The sequence below is a fragment of the Austrofundulus limnaeus genome, unplaced genomic scaffold, assembly GCF_001266775.1.
Source record: "Austrofundulus limnaeus strain Quisiro unplaced genomic scaffold, Austrofundulus_limnaeus-1.0 Scaffold147, whole genome shotgun sequence".
Taxonomy (NCBI): Eukaryota; Metazoa; Chordata; class Actinopteri; order Cyprinodontiformes; family Rivulidae; genus Austrofundulus; species Austrofundulus limnaeus.
This window is the reverse complement of record NW_013952549.1, coordinates 51882-66450: the sequence shown is the minus strand read 5'-3', so window position 1 is coordinate 66450 and position 14569 is coordinate 51882. Positions and strand designations below refer to the sequence as shown.

Genomic DNA, 14569 nt, shown 5'->3' with positions numbered 1-14569 from the left:
CACACACACACACACACACACACACACACACACACACACACACACACACACTGGCTGTTCTCCAGCTTCCTGTCAGTCTCTTTATCCAACATCAATCCAGCGTTTTGAATTAGGCCAGTTTAAGATTAGGGATGAAATACAACAAACAGTTAAAGTTTTTATTTTGCCAAGTTTTCCTCCATGCATGTGATGCACGTGCATGCGTGGCAGGTTTGCAGGATGCCTAAGCTGAAAACTTGCAGCTGTCAAAAGGCAGGGGTGACGATGAGCTGCAAATGAAAATGGCACTGCACCACCGTTGCCATGGAAACTCTGGGGTCAGGAAGCTGTAATTCATGATGAAAGAGGGGAGCGGGCTGCCGTAGATTGCTCTGAAATCTGGTTTAGTCTGTACCTCCTCTGTTTTTTCCCCTACTTTCTTGTGATGATGATGATGATGATGAGGGGCATGGGGGAGGAGCAGAGCCGTGTCTCTCTGGTGGCGATGAATTAGTCACATTGTGTGTACAAGTTGCAGTTTGAAAGCATGAGTGTATTTTTGAAGCACTGACTGGCATTTCCTTAAGACAATAAAGTTTTTTTTTGCTTTTGTATTTGTTTGTCAGTTTGTTAGCAAAATATCTCTTGAACCATTGGTTGGATTTGAATGAAACTCAGAAATTAATCACTGGATTCACTTTCACAACTGATTACCTTTGGGAGTTTTCTTTGCACGTCAAAACATCATTCATATTCTTGAAGATAAATAGTGTCTTGGCCTTTAATACATTTCAGCTTTTTTGCACTATTGTTAAAAAAGCTCAAAAAAATCATTGGATTTTTGTTCCATTAGGAGTATTAATATCTTTATGATTGCATCAAAGACATGGGAATGGTTTTGATCCACGCTCAGAAATCACACTCTAAAAGATTTACCTTGAGCCTACAAAACACAGGCAATTTTAAATAAAGGCATTAGTTTGAATTATTGTGTAGATGTTGGTTGAATTGCCTTAACCCTCCAAATCTTGTAATGTCTCTTAAATACATTCTCAACTTATCAAAACCAAAAAGTTAAAGGCCCCACATAGTAATGGTTTTGCCTGTGTCTCTGTGCATGTGTGAGTGGGTTAATTTGTCTGTACAGTTAGGATTTTTGAAACTTCCAGGAAAAATATTGATTAATTGATCAACTGATTAACCTTTAGCATCAGTCCAATTTAAGATGGCCACCGCAGCCAATAATGATCAAACTTAACCTAATAAAAGTGGTTATTACTCAATGTATTTTACAGAAATTCTAATCAACAGTGGTGTGTTTGGAGCCAAGCATTGTCTGTAACGGTTGCTTTAAACACCACATTATAAGACATCTTTGCCTAAAACTTTGGCATTCATTTTTGGATGAACATTGTTCGTTTGTTAGCAGAATATCTGATGAACCAGTTGATGGATTTTCACTAAACTCTCCAAAGTAATGACTGGATGTTCATCTACAATTCATTAACTTTTGGAGATATCCCAATTTAATATGGCTGCCACAGCTAATCGACCTTGTCCAACACAAAAATGGCTATAACGTATTGAATCTTATAAATATTAAGCTAAATATAATAGTGTTGTCCTCAAAACATACAATCAATGCTAACATTTTGTTGAAGGTATTGAATTATAAATATTTTTAAGATGATGTTAGGGACAAAGTGGTACTAATAATAATGTGTTACCTAAGATCATCTTAGTTTATGTGTCTACCATGAAAGGGGAATAAAATGCATTATTTAAACAAATGCTACATTTCTAATTGTATTGGAATTTCTCCATTATTAGCAGACCACAAACTACTCCGTTAGTAATTTGTCTGTAAACCCTTTAAAACTGTATTCTGCCATGCCAAAACTCATCAATGTTTCACAGATCAAAACCTAATAAATGTTGACTTTTTCTCCCTGTGACCAAAGCACAGCCGAACAAAGAATAAACAGTCGTATTTTATCTGACAGTATGTTTTGCTGCTTCTCTTTCGTACAGAGAATATAAACAGTCCGGGAAAAGTGATACTAAGATGAAAAGTTTTTTGTAATTTAAGATGTCTGACTGTTGTTGCTGAGCTTGTCTAGAAAGGCAGCTGCTGGCAGCAGGTGTGGCAGCTGCTGCGATGGTGGCCATCAGAAAGTCCCGGCCACTAGGGCGATACTTTGATCTCATTCGTCACAGTTTTGTTTTCATCACCCAACTGAGAAGGGGAAAGAAGCAATAGTGTTTTTATCTGTGTCTGTTATTTAACTGCTCACACAAAATGTTTGTTTTAAAATTTGCCATTTTTTATTGAAATTGTCTGTTTTTGTCTGTTAGAAAAATATCTTGTGCAAGACTGAACAGATTTTAAAGAAACATTTAGAAAGTTAACATTAGGTTGACATCTACAATTGATTAACTTTTGGACTCAACCCAAATTCAAGATGGCTGCCAGCCACAGCTAACCGACCTCAGAAAACACAAACATAAAACTCAGCCAGGATTACAGATATTGAGCTAAAATTTTATGTGGTAATAGCTGGGCATTGGCTTAAACCAGAGGAGCCCAAAGTAGGGCCCGCGGGCCAAATTTGGCCCTCTGCCATTTGAGTTGACCCACCAGCAGTTGCCATAGTTTGCAGGTTGCAACCTGTTGTACTATGTAGCAAGTAATCATTCCTTATTATACATGTTTTTTTTCTCTTTCTTTTCCTGATGCTGAAATGATTGTATAAGATTGTATGAGAATGCATTGCTGTCATGTCGTGTCATGTTGACCAGAGAGCTGTGAACTGAATTTCCCTTTTAGGACAAGCTTTTTGAAGTTGAAGTAACTGTATTTCCACTTAAAGTTATCCTTTATCCATTGGTCCAGTGACTCTAAGAGGCTGTAGTGCAGAGTTTTCACTCATGGGGTTGACTTTGTCTTTGATACAATAGGATTAAACATCAAACATGAAATACATGCAACAAAATATATATTTATCTTAGATTTAACCCCACATGTAGATTTGTACACTGTATAAGGCCACAAAACTCATATTTTATCAATTTATGAAATGTCCCATGAGCCTTTGCTGCTTGAGAGTATGGCAGACTTTCTCCAAGTGCACAGACTAAAACAAAAGCAGGCCACCGCACTGGCTGCTAGCTTTATCATTAAAAACAATGGAGTTTAATTAAAAAGAACTTGTATATGTATTATATTATCACATTTGGCCCGCAGCCCCGGATAGATTTTCATTTTGGCCCTCTTGGGGAAAATGTTTGGGCACCCCTGTCTTAAACACATAATTTGAGCACAACATGTTGCACAATATTAATAAATTAAACCAGTCTCGATTAATTTGTGTCTCTTTTGAACTTTTGTAGGGTTCTCCAACAACTTCCAAATGTCCGGCTAAGCGTGAGGCTGCTGATCTTCCAGAAGCAGTGAGGACAGCTTCCCCGGCCCGCAGACGGGATGAGCGGGGGAGCGGAGCAGGCTGACATCCTCAGTGTTCTCTCCCTAGTGAAGGAACGATGGAAAGTTGTAAGTGTTCGTCCTTCCAGCCCCGTCACCGCCTGTCCCCTTGCTAACCCTCTGTTCCGCTAACAATACATCTTTGTAATCGCCTGCCACCAAACATCCAAGGATGATAATGTTTTTGCTTGTCTCTGCCTTTGTGTTCATTTGTCTGTAGTTTAAGCAAAACATCTCATGAGTTTCCAGCAAATGCAAAATGGCTACAACTCTGCCAGCTTTACAGATACAGTATGGAGCTAAAATTTGGTGCGTTAGTAGCAGAGACTGATACTCAGAACTTTGAGAATAACTGATCTGTTTTTAAAACTTTTTCATTAACAACTGGAGTCAACCCAGAGATTCTATTAGATAAATAAAAAAAAAACACATTGAACAGATTTGACTGTAACTCTCTAAAAGTAATTGGAGGTACATGAACAACTTATTAACTTTTAAAGTCAACCCAATTCAAGATGGCTGCCACAACTAATCAACGTTAGGCAGCACATAAATGGCTACAACGCTGAGTTTTACAAATAGAGAGTAAATGTTCAGTGTGTTAGTAGCTGAGTCATGTGGAACAATTACTCCAAGTACTCCTTAAAAGCAAGATCTTATTTTAAAACTTTTAGATTAACTGTTTTAGTAAAACTTATTAGCAAAGTATCCCATGAACCAATGGATGAATTTTAACGAAACTCTGAAAAGCAATCCTTGGAGCACCTGCAGCTGAATCTTTGGAGTCAATACAATTCAAGGTGGCCGCCAAAACAAATTGAACATTAAAAACACAAAAATAGATAAAATTCAATAATTCTTTTACAATATTGAGCTGAAGTTTGATGTGGTTGTAGCTGAGAGTCATTCTCAACACATATACTTTACCACTGACAGGATATCTCACAAAATTGCATGAGTTTGTGCAAAACAAGCAACTATAGTGTGTCTTTTTTCCTTTCCTCACTTTCTAATCTGTACTTCCTACTCTGTGTGACCTTTAGCATTTTTGGCAATTTGTGTCTACTGTGACACTGCCCTACTGGCTAAATATTACATCAGCATGAAAAATACTTAAAAACTCCTCAAATACACTAGTCAATTACTGCACTCCAAGCAGTCGTTTGTGATATGAATATTGTGCACACTGATATTGCACTGACGATATAGTCGTGATAGATTGTGCAGCCCTACTCCATTCCTTCTCATCAGTAATTGATTTTAGTCCTAAACGCTGGCATGAATGGTGGAAAGTGACATGCAGACCTTTAAGAAATGCAGTCTTTAATAGACTTTTTGGTGTTGCATTTTGTTTTTCGTCCAGGTTGTGCTGCTGCAGTGTGGAAAATCTAAAAATGGCCTATACTGCTAATCTTAGCAGTGCAGTGTGCTACAGAGTCCCCTCAGGGCTGTCACTGCTGGGTCTGATTCTGTGCTTCGCGAGGCTGTTGGCAGCCGGGCACCACTTCCTGTTTCCTGAGGAGCTGAGTTACATAAGAACGCTGCAGCTAAACACACTTTCTTGGGTTCTGGGCATGCAGGCCTGTGAAGGAACACTAAGTGGTCAGAGTCGAAAGGTCATGCAGTTGTGGCATAAAGTAAACCTGAACTTGGTAGATAAATGTTGGTATGAGAACAGGGTGCAAACGCTCCAAGATTTTATCAGAACAATAGTTGTATTAAAATAAATTTGAGGCTGAACTAATGAGGTTATTAGTTTTAAGGCCTAGCATTCATTGAAGGAATGCATATCACTCGCCAAAGATATCTCGTGGGAAATTATGAAATCTTGCATAAAGTATGTGTTCAGGACCACTCTCAGTTTATACCATACCTAATTTTAGTTTTTCTAAATTGAATGAGTATTCACAATGTTCTTGTTTACATTTTGTATTTATGTTTTTAATAGAAAACTATCTGTTGTAATGGATGCGGCTTGACCATGTGGCTCAATATTGGTTTGAAATTTGCAAACGATTCTCTGAAAAAGACGTCTGGATGAGTGTTTAAAAACCTGTACTTATCTGCATTGATTGTGCCTTTCCAGATTAATAAGCTGCCTATGCCACGTGCACTAATTTAATCCCCATCACATCCCCCATGAACAGTGTGTTGATAACAGGTCCCGCTCCTCTTCAGTATGAAGGACGTGACATTTGTGGTTTCTAAAAAGGATTAAAAATGTTCATCTGTGCGAACACAGAGCAGTTTTTTACTTCACCTCAGATCTTTCTAAATGAGCTTTGCCCCTGGGAAGATGGCAGCATTTCTGGATCGTGTTTATGAACGTCTTCTTTTGCATGATAGAGCTTTAGCCAACTTTAATGAATCACATGGTGAACTGTATTTACAAACTGATTTGTGGATTGATATCCAGAATCAGAAAAATGCTGGCATCCAGGACTGACTTTCAAGCCTTGTTCTTTGCACACTGGGATTTCTCTCAAATCCTGAAACCTTTTGAGGCTATTATGAATTGTAGATCAGTGGTTCCCAAACTTTTTATCTTCTGACCCACAAAGTATCCATGGCAAAAACTTGTGACCCCAAATATTACTCGTCTGAGTACACAAAGTCCATTAATAACCCTAAAACACAAGTTTTTTGACAATCTAAACAGCTTGTACACAAATATAAATACTTATTTATACTTATTTGGTGTTTTTGTAATAGTTATGGCAAAAATATTACATCAGCAATTATTTTATTAGCCTTTAAATTGATTTCTGGAGATTATCCAAGGTGCTTCATGACCCATAATTGGGTCCCAAGTCCAACTTTGGGAACCAAAGTGCAGTGGTTCCCAAACTTTTCAGCTTTTGACCCACAAAATAACAGTAGCAGAGACCTGTGCCCCCAACTATTTTTGGATGATAAACATTTTTATCAGGTCAATAAAACTTGGACATAATAACAATATTTTATACTACATTTATCCATTTTAAATATACTAACCTCACTCCTTTGTAAAAACTAAGGCAAAAATGTCATTAATTCAGAAAATATTTTTAGGACCCCACCTTGATGTTTCGGGACCCCACTTTGGGTCCCGACCCCAACTTTGGGAAACACTGCTGTAGATGTTGGGATATTACATTTATTCCCAATTATCTATTGAAGAACTTTATTCTGAAATTGTTCCACTATACTTAGATACAGTTTTTCCCAGACTGATGAATTTCTGTCCATCTTTGCTTCATAGACAGTTCTTTCAACACACCTGCCAAGACTGTTGAGACTGCTGCAAACCCGAAAGGCCCCACCTCCTGGGATTATAAATATGCTACATGATCTCATTCTTTTTATCTTTTTGTGTTGCCTCACTTCAACCTGAGTGCAGGTCCCTTGTATGTGGCCTAACTGCCTGACTAGAGCTCAGCTTGCTCCTTGACCGGGGCACAACTGCAAGGCTTGATCCTGTTGTCTGCTCCTTTAACTTGCTAACTTTTTTCACCCTGTTTAGCACAGCTAACTAGCAGTTTTTGCTTTGCTATCAATCTCGCCTTTTTAGCTTGCTAACCGGCAAACTTTCCTCACCATTGTTTAGCTTAGCTAACATGGGAGTTTGATTGGCTAACACAGCTGTCATTTAGCTTGTTAATGTAAAATTGTATTACCGGTAATCTGAAGCCCCATGTTGTCCGAGGCTCTCGAGCCAGCCGTTGATTTGGAATATGAGGAGATCGAGGACAACGCTATGTTGCAGTGGAGAAACCTACCAAAGCAGATGGATCCACCACCATTCAGAGGCGCCACCTTGTCAGATGTGCAGCTGACATTTGTTTCTATTTACTGACAGAACAGATCCACTCACTACCAGGAAAGGGTGCAATTAAAATCCCCCCTTTACAGGAGGCCAACAGGGTGTTAATAGTCCCACTTTGTGATCCCACCCCACTAAAAAAAAAACCAGAGGACTCTGTCTAATATCATATCTTATCTCTGGCTCCTTGAATGTTAACAAAAGCCAATTAGGAATCAAGGCATCTGAACCCTGAACTACCTGGATGAATTATTATTGGATTCACCTCACTGAGCCAGAGCTCACACACGTGTGCTTCACACTCCTTGTAGTAGGAAGAGCTCTGTCTAAACAGTATTGTTCTCACTGTGTTGTTGAAGCCATTTCTTGTGCTTACTCCAACAAAGGTGAGTGTGCACCCAGCAGTGTACACATGCCTTGACGAGAGATATGGCCACCTTGTGGGCATTATTTGGGAATCACAGTGGCAGACATACTGTATATTCTGTTGCCAGCTGATTAGGAATCGGAAATCGTCCCTATTTTCAGATCATAAATCATGGTCACTGGCTATCGCCAATAGACGATCCAATCGGCTGATAAGACATGCGTAGTTACGTTGTTTAAAAAAAAGCAAGCAGTTCTGCTTATTATAAGCAACGGCTTCTTTTTTTCTAAAATCACATGTAAATTCTGTATTTATTCGGCGTTCTTGTTCGCATATACCTTTCGTAGTTCCTGAGACCCCCGCGCCAAGCTCCTGGGAAACCCCCCTGCCCGCTGCTGCATACATCACTACAGGGCATTTCTACCCGGAGGGAATCCAATGTGGAAAGAAAAAGTCTGACACTCGTCACTCGACGTTGTTTGTCCACAAACTGGTCCAGGATTAAGCTCAAAAGTTTTTATCAGTCAGATTTCATCATGAAAATAGTCGATTTTATCCCCTTTTATGAGGTTTTGGCCATTTGACTTATAAATCGCTGCTTCCTGGTAGGTAGTCGGCGTTCGAACGTGTCACTCTTTTCTCTCTCTCCTTTTTTTAAGCGAGTGGTTGAAGCAAACGCAGCGTCTGAGCACACTTTTAGCACAAACAAACACTCCCACAAACTTCTGACCAATCATACCATATAGTTCGTATGTGTTCTTATGTGGAGGGGGGTGAAAAGTTCGACCCGCACACACACCAGAGCCCAGAGTGACGGGGATGAGGAGGGGTGAGGGACTGCACTCCGGTCCGGTTTGGAACTGGTTAAAAATATTTGTTCGAATGTATGATTGTCATGGATTATTAGTTTTGTAACTAAACGTTTATTATTGTACAGTTGTACACTATTTGGGTCATATGTGGCGCACCAAAGCAAGAAGATGACGAGGAGAGACGTGAAGAGGAGCTGCGCACGTTGGCTCCGACTCCGAGAAAAAAAAAGGAAGAAAAAAACAGAGACGCGGCACTGTTATTTTATTCCCTCATTTGCACAGATTACAATGATGATTAAAACATTTTAATTCACAGAGAAGGGCACATTTAAAATTTATTTTACGTCCCTGGCATGGCATTTAATTAATTAATAAAGATCACCCTTAAAAAAAAACAAATCACATTCCAGCCCTTGAATCGCAGATAGACGATTGAATCATAAATCACGCCATCCCTACAGCTGATAGTTCTGAAATGTTCCTTAGACTATACTGCTTGGATGTGACAGCTCGTGATGTCACTGAATCTGTTTTCTCAGCAGGGATGTGATGAACATGACTTATTGGCTTGTCAGGGTTATGTACAGTAATCCTAATCTCTCTATATGAGATTTTGGGGTGTGATTGTAGGCCCTTATACTTGTGTTGTACAGACTGGAAGGGAACTGGAGGCTATGAGGTAGGAAAACATAGTACAACACAACTCAGCCCCTCTACTCCCCAGAGCTCAGAAAAGTGTAACTCAGATTAAGGGAATGACACAATACAGCATATTTATAACCCCAAGAGGGCGGTGCCTCCTGGGTATGCAGCAGTGTCCTTGGCCTTGGCAGGCGTGTTGAAGAAATGTCTTTAAAATGGTCTGGCGAGGGTGCAAACCTCCATACTCATTAGTTGTGCCTTGTTTCTCTCCCTCAGGGGATATTGGGTATTTTCATTGCCTCCTGTTTCATTCCTACAAGCCTTAAGTATTAAAATGTAAATGTGGTGTTTGTTTTGCCTGTCTTAAGTCCTTACACAGTGACTCATTTTTCCCCAGGTGAAAAAGATCGGGGGCGGTGGGTTTGGAGAGATCTACGAGGCTCTGGACCTGCTGACGCGGGTCAGTGTGGCGCTGAAAGTGGAATCAGCCCAGCAGCCCAAACAGGTTCTGAAGATGGAGGTCGCGGTCCTGAAGAAGCTGCAGGGTGAGTACAAATGGATTCACTGGATTCGGTTACTCGAAAAGATCGATCCTCTATGACACAGTGACCTATTGAATCCTTCCAAATATATGTATCTCATCCAATATATCATAGGACGAATGCTGAGGAGAAGAATAACCTTTCCTTTGAGTTTCTCTGGCAGCCCTCGAAATGTCAGCAGTAGTAGAAAACAGCCTGATAGTGAGTTCTTCTGAGTCCAGATAAACATCATGTTGCAACACAAAACCTAATTTAGTGAAGGATTCAGCACATTAAGTTTTAGTCTAGACAAAGCTAAACATCTCTGCTATTGTATGTATAGTTTACACATTTCATACTTTAATTTTGAAGGTTTCAAACGTCAGCACCAGAAGTGCTTCTACGAGAAATGGCATCGACACAAGGGAACTCCATCAGGAGATTTGTGTTGCTTTCTTTTTTTTTTTTTGACCACATTTTTTTCCCTTCCTCTCTGCTTCTTTCCTGCCTTTTAAACCGCCACAGTGTTTTTTTCCATGGCCATCTGAGAATAAAATCAATAGCCTGGGATCATGTTTGCTGTCTAATGGCTTTGGCCTGAGGCACCATGATTCTCTTGCATCCTGAGGGAGCCAGCATGTAACTTGAGATGAAGTGAACTCCAGCCCCCCCAAAATATTGCTGACCTGCCTGGTTGTCAAAAGTAAACATTAACCCCTCGTGTGAAGACTATTAGATTGTATTATTCTCATTGCACCAATGGCTTATATAAGAAGTTGATGGCAGCAGAAAATATTAGGGGTGGGAATCTTTAAGCCATGATTATATTCTAATTCTGAGGGCTTCATTGTTACTATTAACCAATTATTGATGCATTTTTATGATCTTACATGATTATGGTTTACTTTACATTAATAAACACTGGTTTATATGTAGCCCAGGCTAAAATGTGCTATAAATACATTTTTTTTAAATTTTAAAACCAATCTTTTTATTTTGTTAAAACAGCACTGCACAGCAACCCCTCTTTCAAAGTGCAATGGACCACTCTGGAAGCTGGAGTGGGGGCAGGTGTGAAGCACCTTGTTTGGGTTTAAAGAGACGGCATCATTATGAGTTGCTCTGAGACATACCTCAGAAAAAGGGGCTTGTGGAATTACAATAAGCATTTCAATTCCATTTTATTTAGACCCTGACTGATATGTGTCCTTTAAAAGGATAGTCTTGTAATTTTTGAAGTGATGTTCTGACAGAACAGTTCTTTTAAAAAGTTATGAATAATAATTGCTACCTCATTGACCACAGAGCACAGAGAAAGGAGAAAAAGCAGAGTCTTTAGCTACGCTAATGACTAGTCAAACAAAAACTTGTTTTATATTGTTTTTCAGGCTGACGCATTTGAATAACACCATTTGATTAGTTTTTAGTTATTTTCTCAACCAATAATCCATGTTGTAACACAAATGTTTGGGCTTTTTCATAAAGCAGTTCCACAAAATGGTCACACAGACCAGTCTGTCTTTATGCTCTCTCTGGCCATTTAAAAACCACAGTTTGAGCTGGCCTCATCCTGAGTGAGTCCTGAGTCACAGACGTGACTTCAGAAATGAAACAAGCTGTGCTGAAGCAAAAGAGGCCCGGAGCAGAACTCAGCTGAGTAATTCGATAAATGTGTAATGGACATCTCCTTTGTAAGCGTGCACTGATTACAGTTTTCTGGCTTATCATCGATCACTGATCTTTACAAAGTCTGACCTGCCAGTTCCGATTTTGGCCGGTACCAATTTTTTGAAACTGACACTGTCAGGTGTTATAAGGTCACAATACACCTTCAATATTCCAGTCTTATTTTATTGAAAAAAAAAGAACAAAACACTTGAAACAATACAAATTTGTTTTACTGGACATTAGGTAGTGCTTACAGCAAAGCAAAAGGGGACAGTGGCTTATTTTCGGACCTTTGTGGAGATAGTGACCAGAAAACTGCCACACTTTAGTGTAAACACAGATTAACATGAACAAAATTGATTTTTGACATTTGAAAAGCGACTCAGAAACGTCCATGTCCGCAGTACGACTAATCTAAAAATAGATTTTACCCTCCATCCCTAGAAGTACACACATTAATGATGTTTTTTATTACAGAAATCTTGCAGCTGTTTGTGCTAAAGGCTTTGGGCTGAGGCTCCAGTCAACTTGCCAATGCAGCAGTGTCCTCAGAGACCTAGAGCCTGCATGTTTTCACTTGCTGACATGCACACAGGACATTTGTGCACACGTGTTGACCTGCTGTTGTAGACTATAGCTAATAAATCAAAAAGAGGGGTGATGGGAAGGCAGACTAGAGACTCACACATCATCATGACTCAGATGAACTGCCTGTCTTGTGATTGAAGGGTGCTCAGGCAGGGTGTCATTCTGTCCTGCGAGTTTATCTTGACAAAATTTTTGCCCTCCATCTCCTAGGAAAAGACCATGTGTGTCGCTTTGTGGGATGTGGCCGCAACGAACGCTTTAACTACGTGGTGATGGAACTTCAGGTCAGTCCCAGTACAGCTCATGTTGTTACGCTGCTATTTTTGCCAGAACGCCTTGCAGAAGAGATTTTGAATCCTAATAAGATTGAGCCTCATGCAAGAACCGTTCGTACGCACAGATTTGTTCTTAAGTTGTGCGTACGAGTGATTTAGGGGAATTTGTGGCATTCACCAATGTTTTCGTATTCTAAGATTTTCTTCAGATACGAACAAAATTCAGGAGTGGTCCAGACCTGTCGTATATTTTACGAGCAGTCAGTCTGCTGTTATCCAGATGGATTTTCTTAAAACATAAAACATAATCTCATAAAACAATTTCAGATAACTAGAATATGTGTGGTGAAGCCAAAAAAATGATAAATCGGCCTGCCATACTTTGAGCTTCTGAACCGCTGCTGCTGCCTTCACATCTTCATCATCATCTTCATCAGAGCAGAAGCCAACATTAGCAAGATGGATTTATGACTGAACGAACGTCCACATATTTTTTTCATCTCTGTGGGTAACAATACGTAAGAAAACATTTAATTTTTCTCAGAAAACATGGGTGTGAAAAAAGCTGTGGTTGTTAAACTTTCTCTCTGCGCGATGTGCAGCAGGAAGGAGGTATGGCAAGCCGTTGGGGTCATAAATCGGGCGTATATTTACGTGCAAATCCTAACGCGCGGTGCCGTAAATAACGTGCGAACGCGCGGTGGCGTTAAATAACGTGCGGTGGCGTTTTCTAACCTAACCCTAACCCACCGCGCGTTCGCGTGTAATGCCACCGCGCATTCTCACGTTATTTACGGCACCGCGCGTGGGGCCACCGCGCGTTCGCACGTTATTTACGTCACCGCGCGTTAGGATTTGCACGTAAATATACGCACCGCACGTTAGGATTTGCACGTAAATATACGCCCGATTTATGACCCCAACGGCTTGCAATAAGGAGGGAGGAACTTGTGATCCTGCGACACAACGGCATGATGTAACTTTTCTACAGCGGGAGGGGGACATTTTAACGATTTATTCTCTCTTTACGTGTTTTAAAATGCCATATTTCTTCATTTATTTTCAGAATATTTTGAATAAATGGCCCTATAAAAAAATAAAAGAAATTGTTTACCTGCCCGGTCGGGCAGGCATTGAGACACACCCACCTGCCCGACAATGGGTTTTACCTGCCCCGGGCAGTCGGGCAACAGGATTTGTCGAACCCTGGTAATCTTTTAAGAAAGCAGCTCTTTGAACACTCTGCAGTGTCAGACTGTTATGAGTCCTGGTTCAGACTTTGGTTTGACTTTGCGCAGACACGTGGTGCATCTCTCCCTATAAACATGTTGCTCATGTATTGGTGTTGTTTACGAGAAACCGATCCAAATAAATGTTTCAGGAAAGTCTACTTGTGAATAATTTATTTGACGATCCATTTACTACGAACTTGAGTGCATCATGCAGATAAAAATATTTTATGCTTCATTTGTTTAAATAAAGCTGCCGAATAACTTATTTTCTGCTAACTCAGCATGTCTTGCTGTCAGTCAAGAGTGGATGCTCTGAAGGAAGACTTGACTAACATTTGGTTTTTGCGTGTGACCTTTAGGGCCGAAACTTGGCGGACCTGAGGAGAAGCATGCCTCGAGGAACATTCAGCATTAATACCACCCTGCGTCTGGGGCGCCAGATCCTGGAAGCCATAGAGAGCATCCACTCTGTGGGCTTCCTGCATCGAGACATCAAACCGGTGCGTCACAGGGAACTGGCTGTGTGTTGTCTCTGTTCACTGTCTATAACCTGGGCTACCAGAACTGTAGGCTTGGGAATAGTATTGCTGCTTTGTCTTTGTGATCCTGGCAGTTTTTCTTTTTATGTTTTCCTTTTTATTATTATTGACCGATGAACTTAAAGCTGAGTCAGTATTTTTTTTTCCTGACTGCTGACTGGCTGAACATAAATACTGGCTTAATGCCCAAAAGTAACAACATAAATGTCAATCATCCTCATTTAAACGCATTGATAAGCTGTGCAAATAGAAATAGACATTACAATCTCTATACTGAAAAGTTTGGATATGGAAAATGTAAATAAAATAAAATGGAATAGAACAATAAATTATAGTAAGCACATCCAATGTATTAACTAAGAAATTACAACAATTTTAGAAAAAATAGGATAATTTTGCGTTTGGTGTAAACAATACATCTCAAAAAAGTTGGGACAGGGGAAACAAAAGAACTAAGTAGTCCATCAAAAACAGAAGAAAGAGCATTTTCAGCAAATAAATGGGATCCATGATTAGTTGTAACATTATGCTGCGTTCACACCAAACGCGTTTTGAGCGGCCAAAAAGCGCAAAACGTCTCTCACTGGACGCTCTATGTTCAGACTGAACGCACTTGTGTTCAGACCAGAACAAGCAGCGGCAGCAGCGAGGTGTGGGAGGAGC

The 14569-nt window shown here is 40.1% G+C and overlaps 1 protein-coding gene across 3 annotated transcripts in view; it reads left to right on the top strand.

The window, feature by feature from the left end:
• The window catches only part of ttbk2a (tau tubulin kinase 2a), a 47783-nt gene that overhangs the window by 13446 nt on the left and 19768 nt on the right, over nt 1–14569 (top strand). For all 3 annotated transcript variants that reach the window (XM_014016514.1, XM_014016516.1, XM_014016515.1), the window contains exons 2-5: nt 3370–3529; nt 9481–9628; nt 12071–12144; nt 13727–13867. In XM_014016514.1, the coding sequence (XP_013871968.1) occupies nt 3461–3529; nt 9481–9628; nt 12071–12144; nt 13727–13867 (432 nt within the window). In that variant the 5' untranslated portion in view covers nt 3370–3460. The remainder of the gene's footprint in view (nt 1–3369; nt 3530–9480; nt 9629–12070; nt 12145–13726; nt 13868–14569) is intronic.